At 50.5% G+C, this 21,298-nt stretch overlaps 1 protein-coding gene across 1 annotated transcript; it reads left to right on the forward strand.

Annotated features, from left to right (window-relative positions):
* The first annotated feature begins 232 nt into the window (after positions 1–232).
* On the forward strand, positions 233–20,822 carry LOC124863789 (adenine nucleotide translocase lysine N-methyltransferase-like). Its single transcript, XM_047358276.1, has 6 exons — positions 233–419; positions 17,375–17,538; positions 17,614–17,718; positions 17,796–17,936; positions 18,277–18,327; positions 18,711–20,822. Exons 2-6 carry the CDS (start codon positions 17,377–17,379, stop codon positions 18,936–18,938), a joined length of 687 nt encoding a protein of 228 aa, XP_047214232.1. The 5' UTR covers positions 233–419; positions 17,375–17,376; the 3' UTR covers positions 18,939–20,822.
* The last annotated feature ends 476 nt before the right edge of the window (positions 20,823–21,298 follow it).

Genomic DNA, 21,298 nt, shown 5'->3' on the forward strand with positions numbered 1-21,298 from the left:
AACAATTTTGAGGAGAGAATTTGTAGGTATTAAAGAAAATTTTAATTTGATAGATACTTTGCAAAAAAGTTTAGGTAGCAGACATATTCAAATCATAGTTACATTTTTCAAAAAAACCAAATTAATAAATAGAATTTGATTGTTGTAAAAGTAAATAAGATTTAAAACCACGAAGAACCACACTACATATCAGTCGGTGGCGGTAATGCACCCATAAAGTTATTTGCCAACCGCCAAAAATAATACAAGAAGAAGAAGAAGAACACGACAAGCCTATGTCCTAACTGAGCTTTGGAATCGGTTTTTGGAGGGATTTCGCTCTCTCTTAGGACAGAAGTTTGATCTCGGGACCAATTTTTTTTTGGCTTACTGGATAAACTTGCTTTCATATTGGAAACGGCGGAATAAGGCATAAACTGGTATGTGAATGGTTCGGATGGAAGTACAGGCAGGAGAAGGGGAAGATATGGATTTTGAGGGATGGACACCGGTAGGTAGGGGGAGAGGAAGAGGAAGTGGGAATAGGAGGAAGGAGGGATGTTTGAAAGTCAGGGTAACAAGCGAGAGATGGAAGGAAGCAGCTCGGATGAAGAGAGAATAGTTAGAAGTAAAATACTGAAGGAAGAATTTAAAATAATAATAAAATTAAGGAATGAGGAGGAACACAATAACCTGAGCCCGATAGTGATTTCTAGAGAAATAAAAAAGAAAATAGGAGATTTAGAAATGGTGAAAGTATTAAGAGACGGAAACTTATTAGTGACGTGTTAATATGAAGAACAAAAAATGAAGGCTCTACATGTAGAAAGCATTGGAAAGAAAATGGTTGTAGAGAGAAAGATTTTAGGAGAAAATAAATCAATCCGGGGGGTGATTTATGGTATCCCTCAGGATGAAGATTTAGACAAAATAAAAAGAAGCATTACTGGTGCAAATGTGAACTCGCTGAAGAGATGATCAAAAACTGTCAACGGAGAAAGAGTAGGAAGTCTGTCAGTGATGATTGAATTTGCAGAAACAATCTTGCCAGAAAACCTAAAAATAGGATTCTTGAGCTTCCAAGTAAGACCATATATCCCTCCACCATTTAGACGTTATAAATGGCAGAGATATGGACACATACTAGCAGTTTGCAAAGGAAAGCAGAGGTGTGGAGAAGATCACAAGATAGAAGACTGTAAAGAAGTGCAAGAAAAAGGTTGTAACTGTGGAGGTCAACATAGGGTTACATGTGGAGGATGTGTGGTGAGGAAAACAGCAAAGGAAATCCAACAAGTTAAGGTGAGCAAAAAGACAAGTTATGCAGAAGCCGTCAAAAGTGTGAAAGGGCAAGAGAGGTGGAACAAAAAGAGAGAGAAATTCCTCAAAAACTGCAAACAGAGGAGAATTTATTGGTAGAAAAATTAATACTATTCATTGCTTACATATCAATTGCACTGTCAGGGCCAAACATAAAACTGAAAAAATTAAAATAATTGTGAGAGGAGCAGAAAAATTTCTGGGTTTCAAGGAGGGATCTTAGGAAGGACATCAATAAGAGGTTGGAAACAGAGGGGAGACCAGGAACCTCAGCTGATAATATATGATAATACTACAATGCAAGAAGTCTGATAGCTAATGGACAGGGACTGAAAGGATATATTAATAAACTTGAAGAGAAACCAGAGGTGATTTGTGTACAGGAGACATGGTTAAAACCAACATTAGATTTTGTTATTAAAGGGTATGGTAGTATAAGAAGGGATCAACCAGAAGGAAATGGAGGAGGGTGTGCGATATTTATAAAGGACAGAGTACAATATCAAATAGTAGGAAAAAGTAAAGATTTAGAGTATATAGTTGTTGAAATTTGGGAAAAAGAAGGAAAATGTAAGATAATTAATTTTATAATCCATGTAAAACATTATCAATGGAGTGGATGGAGGAGATGTTAGAATATCTGGAGGAGAAAGTAATATGCTGCGGGGACTTTAATGCTAATAGCACAATATGGGGAAAATGTAATGATAAAAACGGACAAGTTATAGAAGAAATAATAGAAACAAAAAATTGAGTATGTCTTAATGATGGAAGGGGTACAAGAATTAATGTAAGAACAGGAACAGAGTCAGCAATTGATTTAACTTTGGTATCAAATTCGTTAGCTGGTGTATGTGAGTGGGATATAGATAAAAATACAACAATAGGTAGTGATCATTATCCCATTAAGATCAGAACAGAACTAACATTAAACATTAAGAATATAAAAATAAATAAATGGAATTTTAATAAGACAGACTGGATTAAATTTCAATATCTCAGTGAAAAGAAGCTAGGAAAAATAGATATGAAAATGGATGTAAATAATATAAATGAATGTGTTTGTAAGATAATTATAGAAGCTGCAGAAAATTCAATAAAAAAAAGGAGAAAGATACCATAAGAGAATGGTACCATGGTGGACAAGTGAATGTAGAGAAGTAATAAAATTAAGAAATAAATCATTTAAAGCACTTAAAAAAAATCCAGTATTTCAGAATCTCATTGAATATAAAAGAAAACAAGCAATGGTGAGGAAAATTATTAGGAATGCAAAAAGAGAATATTAGAGGAATTTTTGTAGCACGATAGGGAGAGAAACACAAATTGATAAAATATGGAAAACAATTAAAAGAATGAATGGTATTAAGAAAGAATATGGATATCCAATATTAAATGTAAAAAACACAACTATAATAAAAGATGAAGAAAAAGCTGAAATACTAGCTAAAACATTTAATAAAATTCATAGCTCAAGTAACATTAGTGATGAGGGAAGGAAAGGGAGGGAAGCCACAAAACTGAAATACAAATATTTACTACAGAACACTGAAGGAACAAATAACTTGATGAATAAACCATTTACAAAAGCAGAACTGAACTCTGTGCTTAGAAAAATTAAGAATACGGCACCTGGTAAAGATCACATTAATTACACAATGATACAACATCTCAGTGAATCCTCCAAAGACGTCATATTAGAGCTTTATAATAAAGTCTGGGAGGAAGGGGAGCTGCCTCAGAGCTGGAAGGAGTCAATCATCAAACCAATAACTAAACCAAGAAAAGATAATACAAAACCAGAAAATTATAGACCCACTGCATTAACTTTAAATATATGCAAAATAATGGAAAAAATGATTCATAATAGATTAACATATTATTTGAATAGCAACAGGTACATTACTAAAGTGCAAAGTGGTTTTAGAAAAGGGAGAAATATTAATGATCCAACGTTGTGTTTAGAACATGAAATCAGAAGAGCGCAAGTTAATAAAGAAAATGTAGTTGCTGTATTTTTTGACATAGAGAAGGCTTATGACATGATGTGGGTTGAAGGATTAATGATTAAATTAAATAAAATGAAAATCAATGGGAAAGTGTTTAACTGGATTCAAAAATTTTTAACAAATAGAACTCTTCAAGTTAAAATAGGTCAAGAAATATCAACAAAATATGCTGTAGACAATGGAACGCCACAAGGTAGTAAAAGCATCAAACAAAAAATTGAAGGAAGAATGGCAGAAAAGGTGGGATGGAGAAAGAAAAGGAAGATGGTTTTATAGGATCAAAAAGGCAGTTGGTGAAAAAAGATCTGGAAGAAGGAGCAGAAAGGAGGAAAGGGTAATGACAAGACTAAGATTAGGACATACAGGACTTAATTATACACTTTTTAAAATACATAAACATAATACAGGACAAGGTGACTACTGTGGGAAGGATGAATTTTATAGAGTGTCAGAAATATGAGCTGGAAAGAAGAGGTATGAAGAGAGAATTTGAAAGGATTAAAGAAAGTGTAGTATAATAGTTTCATTACAAAAGACAATAGGGAGCAAACATATACAAATCCATGATGAAGCACACTCCATACTAGTGGTGGCGGTAATGCACACCTACAGTTTCTTGCCAACCGCCATTAAACACCAGAAGAAGAAGAATTGAGCTTTGTTGGAGAGAAAACAGACGACTTAATTGACTTTGAACGTAGTACGGTTGTTGTCTTGAGTATTTCATAAACTGCTAATCTACTGGGATTTTCACACCATCTCCCATGTTGACAAAGAATGGTCTAAAAACAATAAGCCGGGTTGGAAATGCCCGTCAGTGGAGAATGCTGATTATCGGCAAACGGGATGTCATTGTTGTTATAGCCTGTTACCTTTAAATAATGATGTCATTATTGATTATTATTTAATAAACAGCTTTAGACCCATAACATAAGGTGATTGTATTTACTTGACATGGAAAATAAATACACTATGTGTATGTGTGACGTGTTGAAAGGATGACGAAGATTTATTGCACAAACAGCCGGTTTATTATAGAGCACGAGCGGCTATTCTGAATTATCACTCACAGAAAATTATAAATAAATGCTTAAAAACACGCTGGATGTCCCAGGCCATAAGGCTGCTATGAGGGCGCCAGAGGATGCCATGAGGGCGCCAGAGGATGCCACAGGGTGCCAGGGGCTGCCACAGGGTGCCAGGGGCTGCCACAGGGTGCCAGAGGATGTCACGCGGGTCACTGTTGTATATTTACTTTGGCTATACTCTTTAGTGTCCACAAAGACTTACTAGACACCCTACACACTGGCATGGGGGCCGTTGTCTAGGGTGCATCATGTGTTCTTAGTACATTATTAACTGCAGCAAGTTTTTGCTACAGAGTGCCAGAGGATGCCACAGGGTGCCAGAAGATGCCACAGGGTGCCAGGGCATGGATGCCACAGAGTGCCAGGGGATGTCACAGAGTGCCAGGGGATGCCACAGGGTGACAGAGCATGCCACAGGGCGCCAGAGGATGTCACAGGGTGCCAGATCATACCACAGGGTGCCAGAGGATGTCACAGGGTGCCAGGGGATGCCACAGGGTGCCAGAGAATGCCACAGGGTGCCAGAGCATGCCACAGGGTGCCAGAGGATGTCACAGGGTGCCAGAGGATGCCACAGGGTGCCAGAGGATGCCACAGAGTGCCAGGGGATGTCACAGAGTGCAAGGGATGCCACAGGGTGTCAGAGCATGTCACAGGGTGCCAGAGGATGCCACAGAGTGCCAGGGAATGTCACAGAGGGCCAGGGGATGCCACCGGGTGCCAGAGCATGTCACAGGGTGCCAGAGGATGCCACAGAGTGCCAGAGCATGTCACAGAGTGCCAGGGGATGCCACAGGGTGCCAGAGGATGCCACAGAGTGCCAGAGGATGCCAGGGGATGTCACAGAGTGCCAGAGGATGCCACAGGGTGACACAGAGTGCCAGGGGATGTCACACAGTGCCAGGGGATGCCACAGGTTGCCAGGGGATGCCACAGGGTGCCAGGGGATGCCACAGGGTGACAGAGCATGCCACAGGGCGCCAGAGGATGTCACAGGGTGCCAGAGCATGCCACAGGGTGCCAGAGGATGCCACAGAGTTCCAGGGCATGTCACAGAGTGCCAGGGGATGCCACAGGGTGCCAGAGCATGTCACAGGGTGCCAGAGGATGCCACAGAGTGCCAGAGGATGCCACAGGGTGCCAGAGGATGCCACAGGGTGCCAGAGGATGCCACAGAGTGCCAGGGAATGTCACAGAGTGCCAGGGGATGCCACCGGGTGCCAGAGCATGTCACAGGGTGCCAGAGGATGCCACAGAGTGCCAGAGCATGTCACAGAGTGCCAGGGGATGCCACAGGGTGCCAGAGGATGCCACAGAGTGCCAGAGGATGCCAGGGGATGTCACAGAGTGCCAGAGGATGCCACAGGGTGACACAGAGTGCCAGGGGATGTCACACAGTGCCAGGGGATGCCACAGGTTGCCAGGGGATGCCACAGGGTGCCAGGGGATGCCACAGGGTGACAGAGCATGCCACAGGGCGCCAGAGGATATCACAGGGTGCCAGAGCATGCCACAGGGTGCCATAGGATGTCACAGGGTGCCAGAGGATGCCACAGAGTTCCAGGGCATGTCACAGAGTGCCAGGGGATGTCACAGGGTGCCAGGGGATGCCACAGGGTGCCAGGGGATGCCACCGGGTGCCAGGGGATGCCACAGAGTGCCAGGGGATGCCACAGGGTGCCAGAGGATGTCACAGGGTGCCAGAGCATGCCACAGGGCGCCAGAGAATGTCACAGGGTGCCAGAAGATGCCACAGGGTGCCAGAGGATGTCACAGGGTGCCAGAGGATGCCACAGAGTGCCAGGGGATGTCACAGAGTGCCAGGGGATGCCACAGGGTGCCAGAGCATGTCACAGAGTGCCAGAGGATGCCACAGGGTGCCACAGAGTGCCAGGGGATGTCACAGGGTGCCAGAGGATGTCACAGGGTGCCAGAGGATGCCACAGAGTGCCAGAGGATGCCACAGGGTGCCACAGAGTGCCAGGGGATGTCACAGGGTGCCAGAGGATGTCACAGGGTGCCAGGGGATGCCACAGAGTGCCAGGGGATGTCACAGAGTGCCAGGGGATGTCACAGGGTGCCAGAGGATGCCACAGGGTGCCAGAGGATGTCACAGGGTGCCAGGGGATGCCACAGAGTGCCAGGGGATGCCACAGGGTGCCAGAGGATGCCACAGGGTGCCAGAGGATGTCACAGGGTGCCAGGGGATGGATGCCACAGAGTGCCAGGGGATGACACACAGTGCCAGGGGATGCCACAGGGTGCCAGGGGATGCCACAGGGTGACAGAGCATGCCACAGGGCGCCAGAGGATGTCACAGGGTGCCAGAGCATGCCACAGGGTGCCAGAGGATGCCACAGAGTGCCAGGGGATGCCACAGGGTGCCAGAGGATGTCACAGAGTGCCAGGGGATGTCACAGGGCGCCAGAGGATGTCACAGGGCGCCAGGGGATGCCACAGAGTGCCAGGGGATGTCACAGAGTGCAAGGGGATGCCACAGGGTGTCAGAGCATGTCACAGGGTGCCAGAGGATGCCACAGAGTGCCAGGGAATGTCACAGAGTGCCAGGGGATGCCACCGGGTGCCAGAGCATGTCACAGGGTGCCAGAGGATGCCACAGGGTGCCAGAGGATGCCACAGAGTGCCAGAGGATGCCAGGGGATGTCACAGAGTGCCAGAGGATGCCACAGGGTGACACAGAGTGCCAGGGGATGTCACACAGTGCCAGGGGATGCCACAGGTTGCCAGGGGATGCCACAGGGTGCCAGGGGATGCCACAGGGTGACAGAGCATGCCACAGGGCGCCAGAGGATGTCACAGGGTGCCAGAGCATGCCACAGGGTGCCATAGGATGTCACAGGGTGCCAGAGGATGCCACAGAGTTCCAGGGCATGTCACAGAGTGCCAGGGGATGTCACAGGGTGCCAGGGGATGCCACAGGGTGCCAGGGGATGCCACCGGGTGCCAGGGGTTGCCACAGAGTGCCAGGGGATGCCACAGGGTGCCAGAGGATGTCACAGGGTGCCAGAGCATGCCACAGGGAGCCAGAGAATGTCACAGGGTGCCAGAAGATGCCACAGGGTGCCAGAGGATGTCACAGGGTGCCAGAGGATGCCACAGAGTGCCAGGGGATGTCACAGAGTGCCAGGGGATGCCACAGGGTGCCAGAGCATGTCACAGGGTGCCAGAGGATGCCACAGGGTGCCACAGAGTGCCAGGGGATTTCACAGGGTGCCAGAGGATGTCACAGGGTGCCAGGGGATGCCACAGAGTGCCAGGGGATGTCACAGAGTGCCAGGGGATGCCACAGGGTGCCAGAGGATGCCACAGGGTGCCAGAGGATGTCACAGGGTGCCAGGGGATGCCACAGAGTGCCAGGGGATGCCACAGGGTGCCAGAGGATGTCACAGGGTGCCAGGGGATGTCACAGAGTGCCAGGGGATGTCACAGAGTGCCAGGGGATGTCACAGAGTGCCAGAGGGTGCCACAAGGTGCCAGAGGATGCCACCGGGTGCCAGAGCATGTCACAGGGTGCCAGAGGATGTCACAGAGTGCCAGGGGATGCCACAGAGTGCCAGGGGATGTCACAGAGTGCCAGAGGATGCCACCGGGTGCCAGAGCATGTCACAGGGTGCCAGAGGATGTCACAGAGTGCCAGGGGATGCCACAGAGTGCCAGGGGATGTCACAGAGTGCCAGGGGATGTCACAGAGTGCCAGGGGATGCCACAGGGTGCCAGGGGATGCCACAGGGTGACAGAGCATGCCACAGGGCGCCAGAGCATGCCACAGGGCGCTAGAGGATGTCACAGGGTGCCAGAGGATGCCACAGGGTGCCAGGGGATGTCACAGAGTGCAAGGGGATGCCACAGGGTGTCAGAGCATGTCACAGGGTGCCAGAGGATGCCACAGAGTGCCAGGGAATGTCACAGAGGGCCAGGGGATGCCACCGGGTGCCAGAGCATGTCACAGGGTGCCAGAGGATGCCACAGAGTGCCAGAGCATGTCACAGAGTGCCAGGGGATGCCACAGGGTGCCAGAGGATGCCACAGAGTGCCAGAGGATGCCAGGGGATGTCACAGAGTGCCAGAGGATGCCACAGGGTGACACAGAGTGCCAGGGGATGTCACACAGTGCCAGGGGATGCCACAGGTTGCCAGGGGATGCCACAGGGTGCCAGGGGCTGCCACAGGGTGCCAGGGGCTGCCACAGGGTGCCAGAGGATGTCACGCGGGTCACTGTTGTATATTTACTTTGGCTATACTCTTTAGTGTCCACAAAGACTTACTAGACACCCTACACACTGGCATGGGGGCCGTTGTCTAGGGTGCATCATGTGTTCTTAGTACATTATTAACTGCAGCAAGTTTTTGCTACAGAGTGCCAGAGGATGCCACAGGGTGCCAGAAGATGCCACAGGGTGCCAGGGCATGGATGCCACAGAGTGCCAGGGGATGTCACAGAGTGCCAGGGGATGCCACAGGGTGACAGAGCATGCCACAGGGCGCCAGAGGATGTCACAGGGTGCCAGATCATACCACAGGGTGCCAGAGGATGTCACAGGGTGCCAGGGGATGCCACAGGGTGCCAGAGAATGCCACAGGGTGCCAGAGCATGCCACAGGGTGCCAGAGGATGTCACAGGGTGCCAGAGGATGTCACAGGGTGCCAGAGCATGCCACAGGGCGCTAGAGGATGTCACAGGGTGCCAGAGGATGCCACAGGGTGCCAGAGGATGCCACAGAGTGCCAGGGGATGTCACAGAGTGCAAGGGGATGCCACAGGGTGTCAGAGCATGTCACAGGGTGCCAGAGGATGCCACAGAGTGCCAGGGAATGTCACAGAGGGCCAGGGGATGCCACCGGGTGCCAGAGCATGTCACAGGGTGCCAGAGGATGCCACAGAGTGCCAGAGCATGTCACAGAGTGCCAGGGGATGCCACAGGGTGCCAGAGGATGCCACAGAGTGCCAGAGGATGCCAGGGGATGTCACAGAGTGCCAGAGGATGCCACAGGGTGACACAGAGTGCCAGGGGATGTCACACAGTGCCAGGGGATGCCACAGGTTGCCAGGGGATGCCACAGGGTGCCAGGGGATGCCACAGGGTGACAGAGCATGCCACAGGGCGCCAGAGGATGTCACAGGGTGCCAGAGCATGCCACAGGGTGCCAGAGGATGCCACAGAGTTCCAGGGCATGTCACAGAGTGCCAGGGGATGCCACAGGGTGCCAGAGCATGTCACAGGGTGCCAGAGGATGCCACAGAGTGCCAGAGGATGCCACAGGGTGCCAGAGGATGCCACAGGGTGCCAGAGGATGCCACAGAGTGCCAGGGAATGTCACAGAGTGCCAGGGGATGCCACCGGGTGCCAGAGCATGTCACAGGGTGCCAGAGGATGCCACAGAGTGCCAGAGCATGTCACAGAGTGCCAGGGGATGCCACAGGGTGCCAGAGGATGCCACAGAGTGCCAGAGGATGCCAGGGGATGTCACAGAGTGCCAGAGGATGCCACAGGGTGACACAGAGTGCCAGGGGATGTCACACAGTGCCAGGGGATGCCACAGGTTGCCAGGGGATGCCACAGGGTGCCAGGGGATGCCACAGGGTGACAGAGCATGCCACAGGGCGCCAGAGGATATCACAGGGTGCCAGAGCATGCCACAGGGTGCCATAGGATGTCACAGGGTGCCAGAGGATGCCACAGAGTTCCAGGGCATGTCACAGAGTGCCAGGGGATGTCACAGGGTGCCAGGGGATGCCACAGGGTGCCAGGGGATGCCACCGGGTGCCAGGGGATGCCACAGAGTGCCAGGGGATGCCACAGGGTGCCAGAGGATGTCACAGGGTGCCAGAGCATGCCACAGGGCGCCAGAGAATGTCACAGGGTGCCAGAAGATGCCACAGGGTGCCAGAGGATGTCACAGGGTGCCAGAGGATGCCACAGAGTGCCAGGGGATGTCACAGAGTGCCAGGGGATGCCACAGGGTGCCAGAGCATGTCACAGAGTGCCAGAGGATGCCACAGGGTGCCACAGAGTGCCAGTGGATGTCACAGGGTGCCAGAGGATGTCACAGGGTGCCAGAGGATGCCACAGAGTGCCAGAGGATGCCACAGGGTGCCACAGAGTGCCAGGGGATGTCACAGGGTGCCAGAGGATGTCACAGGGTGCCAGGGGATGCCACAGAGTGCCAGGGGATGTCACAGAGTGCCAGGGGATGTCACAGGGTGCCAGAGGATGCCACAGGGTGCCAGAGGATGTCACAGGGTGCCAGGGGATGCCACAGAGTGCCAGGGGATGCCACAGGGTGCCAGAGGATGCCACAGGGTGCCAGAGGATGTCACAGGGTGCCAGGGGATGGATGCCACAGAGTGCCAGGGGATGACACACAGTGCCAGGGGATGCCACAGGGTGCCAGGGGATGCCACAGGGTGACAGAGCATGCCACAGGGCGCCAGAGGATGTCACAGGGTGCCAGAGCATGCCACAGGGTGCCAGAGGATGCCACAGAGTGCCAGGGGATGCCACAGGGTGCCAGAGGATGTCACAGAGTGCCAGGGGATGTCACAGGGCGCCAGAGGATGTCACAGGGCGCCAGGGGATGCCACAGAGTGCCAGGGGATGTCACAGAGTGCAAGGGGATGCCACAGGGTGTCAGAGCATGTCACAGGGTGCCAGAGGATGCCACAGAGTGCCAGGGAATGTCACAGAGTGCCAGGGGATGCCACCGGGTGCCAGAGCATGTCACAGGGTGCCAGAGGATGCCACAGGGTGCCAGAGGATGCCACAGAGTGCCAGAGGATGCCAGGGGATGTCACAGAGTGCCAGAGGATGCCACAGGGTGACACAGAGTGCCAGGGGATGTCACACAGTGCCAGGGGATGCCACAGGTTGCCAGGGGATGCCACAGGGTGCCAGGGGATGCCACAGGGTGACAGAGCATGCCACAGGGCGCCAGAGGATGTCACAGGGTGCCAGAGCATGCCACAGGGTGCCATAGGATGTCACAGGGTGCCAGAGGATGCCACAGAGTTCCAGGGCATGTCACAGAGTGCCAGGGGATGTCACAGGGTGCCAGGGGATGCCACAGGGTGCCAGGGGATGCCACCGGGTGCCAGGGGTTGCCACAGAGTGCCAGGGGATGCCACAGGGTGCCAGAGGATGTCACAGGGTGCCAGAGCATGCCACAGGGCGCCAGAGAATGTCACAGGGTGCCAGAAGATGCCACAGGGTGCCAGAGGATGTCACAGGGTGCCAGAGGATGCCACAGAGTGCCAGGGGATGTCACAGAGTGCCAGGGGATGCCACAGGGTGCCAGAGCATGTCACAGGGTGCCAGAGGATGCCACAGGGTGCCACAGAGTGCCAGGGGATTTCACAGGGTGCCAGAGGATGTCACAGGGTGCCAGGGGATGCCACAGAGTGCCAGGGGATGTCACAGAGTGCCAGGGGATGTCACAGGGTGCCAGAGGATGCCACAGGGTGCCAGAGGATGTCACAGGGTGCCAGGGGATGCCACAGAGTGCCAGGGGATGCCACAGGGTGCCAGAGGATGTCACAGGGTGCCAGGGGATGCCACAGAGTGCCAGGGGATGTCACAGAGTGCCAGGGGATGTCACAGAGTGCCAGAGGGTGCCACAAGGTGCCAGAGGATGCCACCGGGTGCCAGAGCATGTCACAGGGTGCCAGAGGATGTCACAGGGTGCCAGGGGATGCCACAGAGTGCCAGGGGATGTCACAGAGTGCCAGAGGATGCCACCGGGTGCCAGAGCATGTCACAGGGTGCCAGAGGATGTCACAGAGTGCCAGGGGATGCCACAGAGTGCCAGGGGATGTCACAGGGTGCCAGGGGATGTCACAGAGTGCCAGGGGATGCCACAGGGTGCCAGGGGATGCCACAGGGTGACAGAGCATGCCACAGGGCGCCAGAGGATGTCACAGGGTGCCAGAGCATGCCACAGGGTGCCAGAGGATGTCACAGGGTGCCAGGGGATGCCACAGGGTGCCAGGGGATGCCACCGGGTGCCAGGGGATGCCACAGAGTGCCAGGGGATGCCACAGGGTGCCAGAGGATGTCACAGGGTGCCAGAGCATGCCACAGGGCGCCAGAGAATGTCACAGGGTGCCAGAAGATGCCACAGGGTGCCAGAGGATGTCACAGGGTGCCAGAGGATGCCACAGAGTGCCAGGGGATGTCACAGAGTGCCAGGGGATGCCACAGGGTGCCAGAGCATGTCACAGGGTGCCAGAGGATGCCACAGGGTGCCACAGAGTGCCAGGGGATGTCACAGGGTGCCAGAGGATGTCACAGGGTGCCAGGGGATGCCACAGAGTGCCAGGGGATGTCACAGAGTGCCAGGGGATGTCACAGGGTGCCAGAGGATGCCACAGGGTGCCAGAGGATGTCACAGGGTGCCAGGGGATGCCACAGAGTGCCAGGGGATGCCACAGGGTGCCAGAGGATGTCACAGGGTGCCAGGGGATGCCACAGAGTGCCAGGGGATGTCACAGAGTGCCAGGGGATGTCACAGAGTGCCAGAGGGTGCCAGAGGATGCCACCGGGTGCCAGAGCATGTCACAGGGTGCCAGAGGATGTCACAGAGTGCCAGGGGATGTCACAGAGTGCCAGAGGATGCCACCGGGTGCCAGAGCATGTCACAGGGTGCCAGAGGATGTCACAGAGTGCCAGGGGATGCCACAGAGTGCCAGGGGATGTCACAGAGTGCCAGGGGATGTCACAGAGTGCCAGGGGATGGATGCCACAGAGTGCCAGGGGATGACACACAGTGCCAGGGGATGCCACAGGGTGCCAGGGGATGCCACAGGGTGACAGAGCCTGCCACAGGGCTCCAGAGGATGTCACAGAGTGCCAGGGGATGCCACAGGGTGCCAGAGGATGTCACAGAGTGCCAGGGGATGTCACAGGGCGCCAGAGGATGCCACAGGGTGCCAGAGGATGCCACAGAGTGCCAGGGGATGCCACAGGGTGCCAGGGGATGTCACAGGGCGCCAGAGGATGTCACAGGGCGCCAGGGGATGCCACAGGGCGCCAGAGGATGTCACAGGGCGCCAGAGGATGCCACAGAGTGCCAGGGCATGTCACAGAGTGCCAGAGCATGTCACCGGGTGCCAGAGGATGCCACAGAGTGCCAGGGGATGCCACAGGGTGCCAGAGGATGTCACAGAGTGCCAGGGGATGTCACAGGGTGCCAGGGGATTGATGCCACAGAGTGACAGAGCATGTCACAGGGTGCCAGAGGATGCCACAGAGTGCCAGGGGATGTCTCAGAGTGCCAGGGGATGCCGCAGAGTGCCAGGGGATGGATGCCACAGAGTGCCAGAGGATGTCACAGGGTGCCAGGGGATGTCACAGAGTGCCAGGGGATGGATGCCACAGAGTGACAGAGCATGCCACAGGGCGCCAGAGGATGTCACAGGGTGCCAGGGGATGCCACAGAGTGCCAGGGGATGTCACAGAGTGCCAGGGGATGTCACAGAGTGCCAGGGGATGCCACAGAGTGCCAGGGGATGCCACACGGTGCCAGAGGATGTCACAGGGTGCCAGGGGATGCCACAGGGTGCCAGAGGATGCCACAGGGTGCCAGAGGATGTCACAGAGTGCCAGAGGGTGCCACAGGGTGCCAGGGGATGCCACCGGGTGCCAGAGCATGTCACAGGGTGCCAGAGGATGCCACAGGGTGCCAGAGGATGTCACAGAGTGCCAGGGGATGTCACAGAGTGCCAGGGGATGCCACAGGGTGCCAGAGCATGTCACAGGGTGCCAGAGGATGCCACAGGGTGCCACAGAGTGCCAGGGGATGTCACAGGGTGCCAGAGGATGTCACAGGGTGCCAGGGGATGCCACAGAGTGCCAGGGGATGTCACAGAGTGCCAGGGGATGTCACAGGGTGCCAGAGGATGCCACAGGGTGCCAGAGGATGTCACAGGGTGCCAGGGGATGCCACAGAGTGCCAGGGGATGCCACAGGGTGCCAGAGGATGTCACAGGGTGCCAGGGGATGCCACAGAGTGCCAGGGGATGTCACAGAGTGCCAGGGGATGTCACAGAGTGCCAGAGGGTGCCACAGGGTGCCACAGGATGCCACCGGGTGCCAGAGCAAGTCACAGGGTGCCAGAGGATGTCACAGAGTGCCAGGGGATGCCACAGAGTGCCAGGGGATGTCACAGAGTGCCAGAGGATGCCACCGGGTGCCAGAGCATGTCACAGGGTGCCAGAGGATGTCACAGAGTGCCAGGGGATGCCACAGAGTGCCAGGGGATGTCACAGAGTGCCAGGGGATGTCACAGAGTGCCAGGGGATGGATGCCACAGAGTGCCAGGGGATGACACACAGTGCCAGGGGATGCCACAGGGTGACAGAGCATGCCACAGGGCGCCAGAGGATGTCACAGGGTGCCAGAGCATGCCACAGGGTGCCAGAGGATGCCACAGAGTGCCAGGGGATGCCACAGGGTGCCAGAGGATGTCACAGAGTGCCAGGGGATGTCACAGGGCGCCAGAGGATGTCACAAGGCGCCAGGGGATGCCACAGGGCGCCAGAGGATGTCACAGGGCGCCAGAGGATGCCACAGAGTGCCAGGGCATGTCACAGAGTGCCAGAGCATGTCACCGGGTGCCAGAGGATGCCACAGAGTGCCAGGGGATGCCACAGGGTGCCAGAGGATGTCACAGAGTGCCAGGGGATGTCACAGGGTGCCAGGGGATGGATGCCACAGAGTGACAGAGCATGTCACAGGGTGCCAGAGGATGCCACAGAGTGCCAGGGGATGTCTCAGAGTGCCAGGGGATGCCGCAGATTGCCAGGGGATGGATGCCACAGAGTGCCAGAGGATGTCACAGGGTGCCAGGGGATGTCACAGAGTGCCAGGGGATGGATGCCACAGAGTGACAGAGCATGCCACAGGGCGCCAGAGGATGTCACAGGGTGCCAGGGGATGTCACAGAGTGCCAGGGGATGCCACAGAGTGCCAGGGGATGCCACAGGGTGCCAGAGGATGTCACAGGGTGCCAGGGGATGCCACAGGGTGCCAGGGGATGCCACAGAGTGCCAGGGGATGTCACAGAGTGCCAGGGGATGTCACAGAGTGCCAGAGGGTGCCACAGGGTGCCAGGGGATGCCACCGGGTGCCAGAGCATGTCACAGGGTGCCAGAGGATGCCACAGAGTGCCAGGGGATGTCACAGAGTGCCAGAGGGTGCCACAGGGTGCCAGAGGATGTCACAGGGTGCCAGGGGATGCCACAGGGTGCCAGAGGATGCCACAGGGTGCCAGAGCATGTCACTGGGTGCCAGAGGATGCCACAGGGTGCCAGAGGGTGCCACAGGGTGCCAGGGGATGCCACAGGGTGCCAGAGGATGTCACAGAGTGCCAGGGGATGTCACAGAGTGCCAGGGGATGCCACAGGGTGCCAGGGGATGTCACAGAGTGCCAGGGGATGTCACAGAGTGCCAGAGGATGCCACAGAGTGCCAGGGGATGCCACAGGGTGCCAGGGGATGCCACAGAGTACCGGAGGATGCCACAGGGCGCCAGAGGATGTCACAGAGTGCCAGGGGATGCCACAGGGTGCCAGAGGATGCCAGAGGGACAAGACTGATAGGTCATTCTCCATGTATTGTTCGAAGCTCTAACCTGTTACTCAGTTGTTAGCTGCAGACAATGATGCAGTTATTGGTTGTTTCTTAACCAACATTCTAACCTAAATTGAAAGTCACTTCTATTTTTAATAGAAAAATATTGACATACTTTTTTGATCTCTTTTGCTCAATGGTCCATAGCTCTGTTTCATTCTGCTTAGTTTGTTTTTGGCACTTGAATTACTTCTTCTCTGCTTGTATTCATGCTTTATGATAGTTTTAGATCAGTTCGCGAAATACAACATAACCCCATAGTTCACGAAAGGATTAATTAACAGTAAGATACAAACTTATCATAGTATCATTTTCTGTATGTCATTTTTGGTCTAGGCTACAAAAACTTGCTGCAGTTAATAATGTACTAAGAACACATGATGCACCCTAGACAACGGCCCCCATGCCAGTGTGTAGGGTGTCTGTAAATTAGGGTGTGCGAGCGCAACTGCAAAACATAGAAACAGATAAAAGATGTTTTTTGACTGACAGAATAAAGTACATTTATTTGGCAAATGAGTTAAGGTTTTATTTCTGGATATGCTGGTGGGATCAATTTGAAATGGTTGCCAGATATGTTTGAATGCTGAATCCTGTTTAAAGTTTCAGTAAAAACTTACTATGCGGTATGATGCTTGTTTACACAAGGGAGGTAAGAAATAGTTGTAATACACACAAAATGTAATATACAATGCTCAGAAAAATAAAGGGAACACTCATAACACATCCTAGATCTGAATGAATGAAATATTCTCATTGAATACTTTGTTCTGTACAAAGTATTCTTTGTAAAGAACAAACTAATTAGACTAATAAGTCTTTGTGGACACTAAAGAGTATAGCCAAAGTAAATATACAACAGTGACCCCCGTGACATCCTCTGGCGCCCTCATGGCAGCCTTATGGCCTGGGACATCCAGCGTGTTTTTAAGCATTTATTTACAATTTTCTGTGAGTGATAATTCAGAATAGCCGCTCGTGCTCTATAATAAACCGGCTGTTTGTGCAATAAATCTTCGTCATCCTTTCAACACGTCACACATACACATAGTGCTATTTATTTTCCATGTCAAGTAAATACAATCACCTTATGTTATGGGTCTAAAGCTGTTTATTAAATAATAATCAATAATGACATCATTATTTAAAGGTAACAGGCTATAACAACAATGACATCCCGTTTGCCGATAATCAGCATCAGCTTCCACAAAAACAGCGGCAACAGCCGTGGCAAGCATTTACGGCCAGTCTGGTACTTTCTGGCATCCTCGAGGAATCCCCTGCCACCCTGCGGCAGGCTGTGGCTAAATTGCTGTCTCTCCTAATTTCTTGTAGAAATGGATGACGACACGCCAGATGAGGTGTTTCCTGACCTCAGGACCAGGCACATTGGAGGTTGGGGTGTTGCACAGATAGCTGCTGGCACTGGGCTTGCTGTCTATGCCATGTGGGTGGGAATCCTTCAGCCTGGCTTCCGAAAAGTGCCATTGAAGTTACAGGTTTGATGTACATCATTAAACTTCACAACTGCAGGACATTTGTTTGTATAGACTCTGAGCATGAAATTCTTCCAGGTCCCCTACATCCCTGCCAGCAAAGGTCAAGTGAAAAATGTGATGACTTTGTTGAGAGGTCGAACGGGAGGTCTGGTCGATTTGGGATCTGGTGATGGTCGTATTGTAAGTACAACTATGTGAACAAAAATCATTTCACCGCACTGATTATTAGTTTTCAGTTGTTTCCTTTAACCGTTCAGGTTTTGGAAGCCTATCAGCAAGGCTTTAATCCTGCTGTTGGCTACGAGCTCAACCCCTGGCTTGTACAGCTAGCACGCTTTCATGCCTGGAGAGCAGGTCAACACGGAAAGGTGTCATACAGACGAGAAGATCTCTGGAAGGTTTGACACTTTTCACTCATATTAATAACTCTACCGAAGCCAGCTGGAAGTATAAACAAAGTTTGCAATTTGCTCCCCCACCCCCCATACAAAATCTAAAAGTTGATGGTACTTGCATATTAGTGAGTATCAAACTAAATGAATTCATGGGCAGATGTGTACAAACTTTTTAACCCATCGCCAGTCTGAAGGTCTTTGCTATGATCTGTGACACATAAGTAAGTATATAGCTTAAGAAGCTTTGAATACAATAAAGCCAATTCAGTGTTGAGTGTGTTTCTTGCTGTATTGCTTCTGCTAAACCTGTTGGTCTATTTACAATCTTTGTGTTCAATCCCAGGTTGACTTGTCAAAATGCAAGAATGTCACAGTGTTTCTGGCTCCCAGTGTGGTATGTATTGTTCAGAACACATAGCTCTTAGTTGGGAGAAGGTGTGGTGCATCCCTTGCAGGCATTACAGAAACTAATTTCTTAAAACTGAAAGTCCTTAGGCAGGTTGACCTATAAAAATGCTTTTAAAACACTTAAGTTGCATCATATGTGAACCATGGCCTACTTTTTGTTAATGAATAGGAAGCTTCTTACCTGCATTTTCTAAAGCTATTTAGCCAATTTAGGTACAGATTTTAACAGGATTGCTGGAAAGATTAACCCTTCACATTTTCCTGTGTTAGAAACCACATAAAGACATTAGAAATCACATAACCCATTGTTGAAACAGACTTTCACGTACATGTAGGTTTAGCGGTAATGCCATATTTTCTTGTTTGTAGCTTTCATTATTAAAGAAAAAGTTGCAGGCCGAGCTTCCCGATGATGCCTTAGTGGTTGCTGGCCGTTTCCCCTTCCCAGACTGGAACCCCTGCAGGATTGAGGGACATGGTGTGGACAGGGCCTGGGCGTACAGCATGCAAGCACAACGACAGCACACCAGTCAGAAAAATGAAAACTTTGGTGCAACAGTGAGTGACACTGAAAATGAACTGGTTCAGGAAAAATGATCCACTTTGAAGATAAATTGATGCTCCAATTCAGAATGGCAAAGACAGACTCAAGGTTAACCATTCTGAAGTAGGAAAGTTTTAAGACTTAATTTGACCTCCTTTTAAATTAAAAAAAGTGAGTACACCCTCTTTATATCCTGAAATGGTAACTGTCACTAAAACATAAAGTGAGTTGATCACTACAAAGTTGCCAAAGTTATCTAAGCATAATCATAATTGCAGGTGAACAACAACACACTAAATATTTCACTGTGTAATGGTTTATTTAAAAGAAACTAAACTCAGTGGCCGATCCGAGTAAAACTTGTGATTAAATGGCTTGTGCATCCACTGTGGGCAGAAATAGCATCGCATCACTGTGCAAGTATTTTGGCTTTGACCTAAATTTGCTGCTATGCTCAGAAACACTTGCCTTAGATTTAACTGTCAGTCGGGGTGTCTTTAGGTAACTTGGTGACTGTTGTTGCACTGTTTGGAATTGTTTCCAGTTCCTGTCGTTGTAAAAAACACTCTAGTAATGAAGCCTCCACCACCATGCTAGCTAGTTTTCACATTTTGTTTCGGGTGTTTGTTTGTTGTTTTGCCACATATGGTTTTAGGGATTATTTCCAAACACTTTGGCTTTTTGGCTTTGTTCATTGTGATTTTAGGACACCAAACGACATCACCTAAGACGTTTTGTGGGTTTTTTGCCATGTAACTGTGTATCGGTGTTAGTCTATTTGTTTTAGAAAATTACAAACCTACATCCCATCATTTCTGAACAGTTTAAAAGAATATTCGTCTCTTATTCAAGGTATAAAACAGATGTTGATGAGAAAAATATTATCCTGACATTAAAAATATATATTTTGTATTTACCTGTACACTTTTTAATCATTGCTGTCTCAGTTGAAGAACCAAACTATGTCATGTCTTTTTCCCATGATGTTTTCATGGCTACCTTCTCTAAATAATTAGCTGTCAGAATTTTCTTTTTTACATGTGAATGATTTATCTCTCTGTATAACCCTTGTTATGGATTGATAATGGACAGCAACCACAGCTTTTCCGACCTCATGTTCTCTTTGGCATGATGACAGACACTTGAATTTTCCAAACCAGCGAACAGTTCATAATTTCACAGAGGTCCTCGCAGTCAGAGATCACTATTAAAAAAGGGGATTTAATCAGCAGCACATGGCTGGAACTTAGCCACTCGATTTTTACGGAATCAGTCAGTCAGACAGGAACTGTTCACGCAGTTTCTGCATCTTAGTATTGGTTGATTAAATAGTAACACAATTCAATACCCGTATATCATGCGTTACTTTTTTATCTGAATTGCTGAATTGTAACGTGTATTAAAGAGAATGCTAAATTGACTTTTATTATTGTAAGTAATTGTAGTATGTCCAAAAAAAGGGTGTACTCGTTTTTTAGAATGACTGTATGATATGATCCTTCTGGCAAACTTAAGTACTTTTATTGTCCTGTGGACCTGGATTTATATTGTTCATTTGTTTATTACCATATTTCATATTTTAACGAGTTTAAAACAAGAACCTGATGTCGGTATGAAATAGTATCTTCGCTCTTGTTTATTTTTTCCTGCACCATGATAACAAACTCTTTGTGTTATACAAGTTCTTGTTCTGCTTTTTAACTTGTATGCCAGATACTGATCATTTATGATGTGGATATGTATCATATTCATGAACAAATAAGATCCAGAGTGTAAAAGTACATTTTAGTTTTAATGTATGTTTGTGTTTTTTATGTATTGTTTTCTGACAGAAATAGCCTTATTTGTGAGGCATATTTACATGCAATTATTTTTCCTAAGCTGTAAGTAAAAAGTGTCGCTCTTATCTGTCTGTGGCTAATAAATGACCCATTAAGGCAAAATCTCAGTGTTTAATCTATTTTGATATCAGCTATGGGTATATTTGTCTGATTCACAGGTTAGGTAAATTATTTAAACCACTGTCTTTGTTTCTGAAGTAAATATAGCCATTTTACATCAAGCTGCATGGGTATTTTTTAAGTCAGTGATTATGTTTTTTGTGGATTTTTTTCATTTAATTTGAACTGTAGCTTCAACAAGCTGTAACATATATATAACAAAATTTTTTACTTGAATATACTTTTAAGAAATATGTTTTGGTTAGGGCTGACAGTGGTTCAGGTGGTAGGGGTTCAACCTGTTACCCTGTTGTCGGTTCAAACCCCAGTTCCATCCATCTTAGCCGTCGTGTCCTTGGGCAAGACACTTCACCAGCCTTGCCTGCTGACTGGTGGTCAGAGGGCCCGGTGGCGCCGATTGTATGGCAGCCCTGAGTCTGTCAATCTGCCCAGCTGTCAGTATGTGAATGTGT

The sequence above is a fragment of the Girardinichthys multiradiatus genome, chromosome Y (genome assembly GCF_021462225.1).
Source record: "Girardinichthys multiradiatus isolate DD_20200921_A chromosome Y, DD_fGirMul_XY1, whole genome shotgun sequence".
Taxonomy (NCBI): Eukaryota; Metazoa; Chordata; class Actinopteri; order Cyprinodontiformes; family Goodeidae; genus Girardinichthys; species Girardinichthys multiradiatus.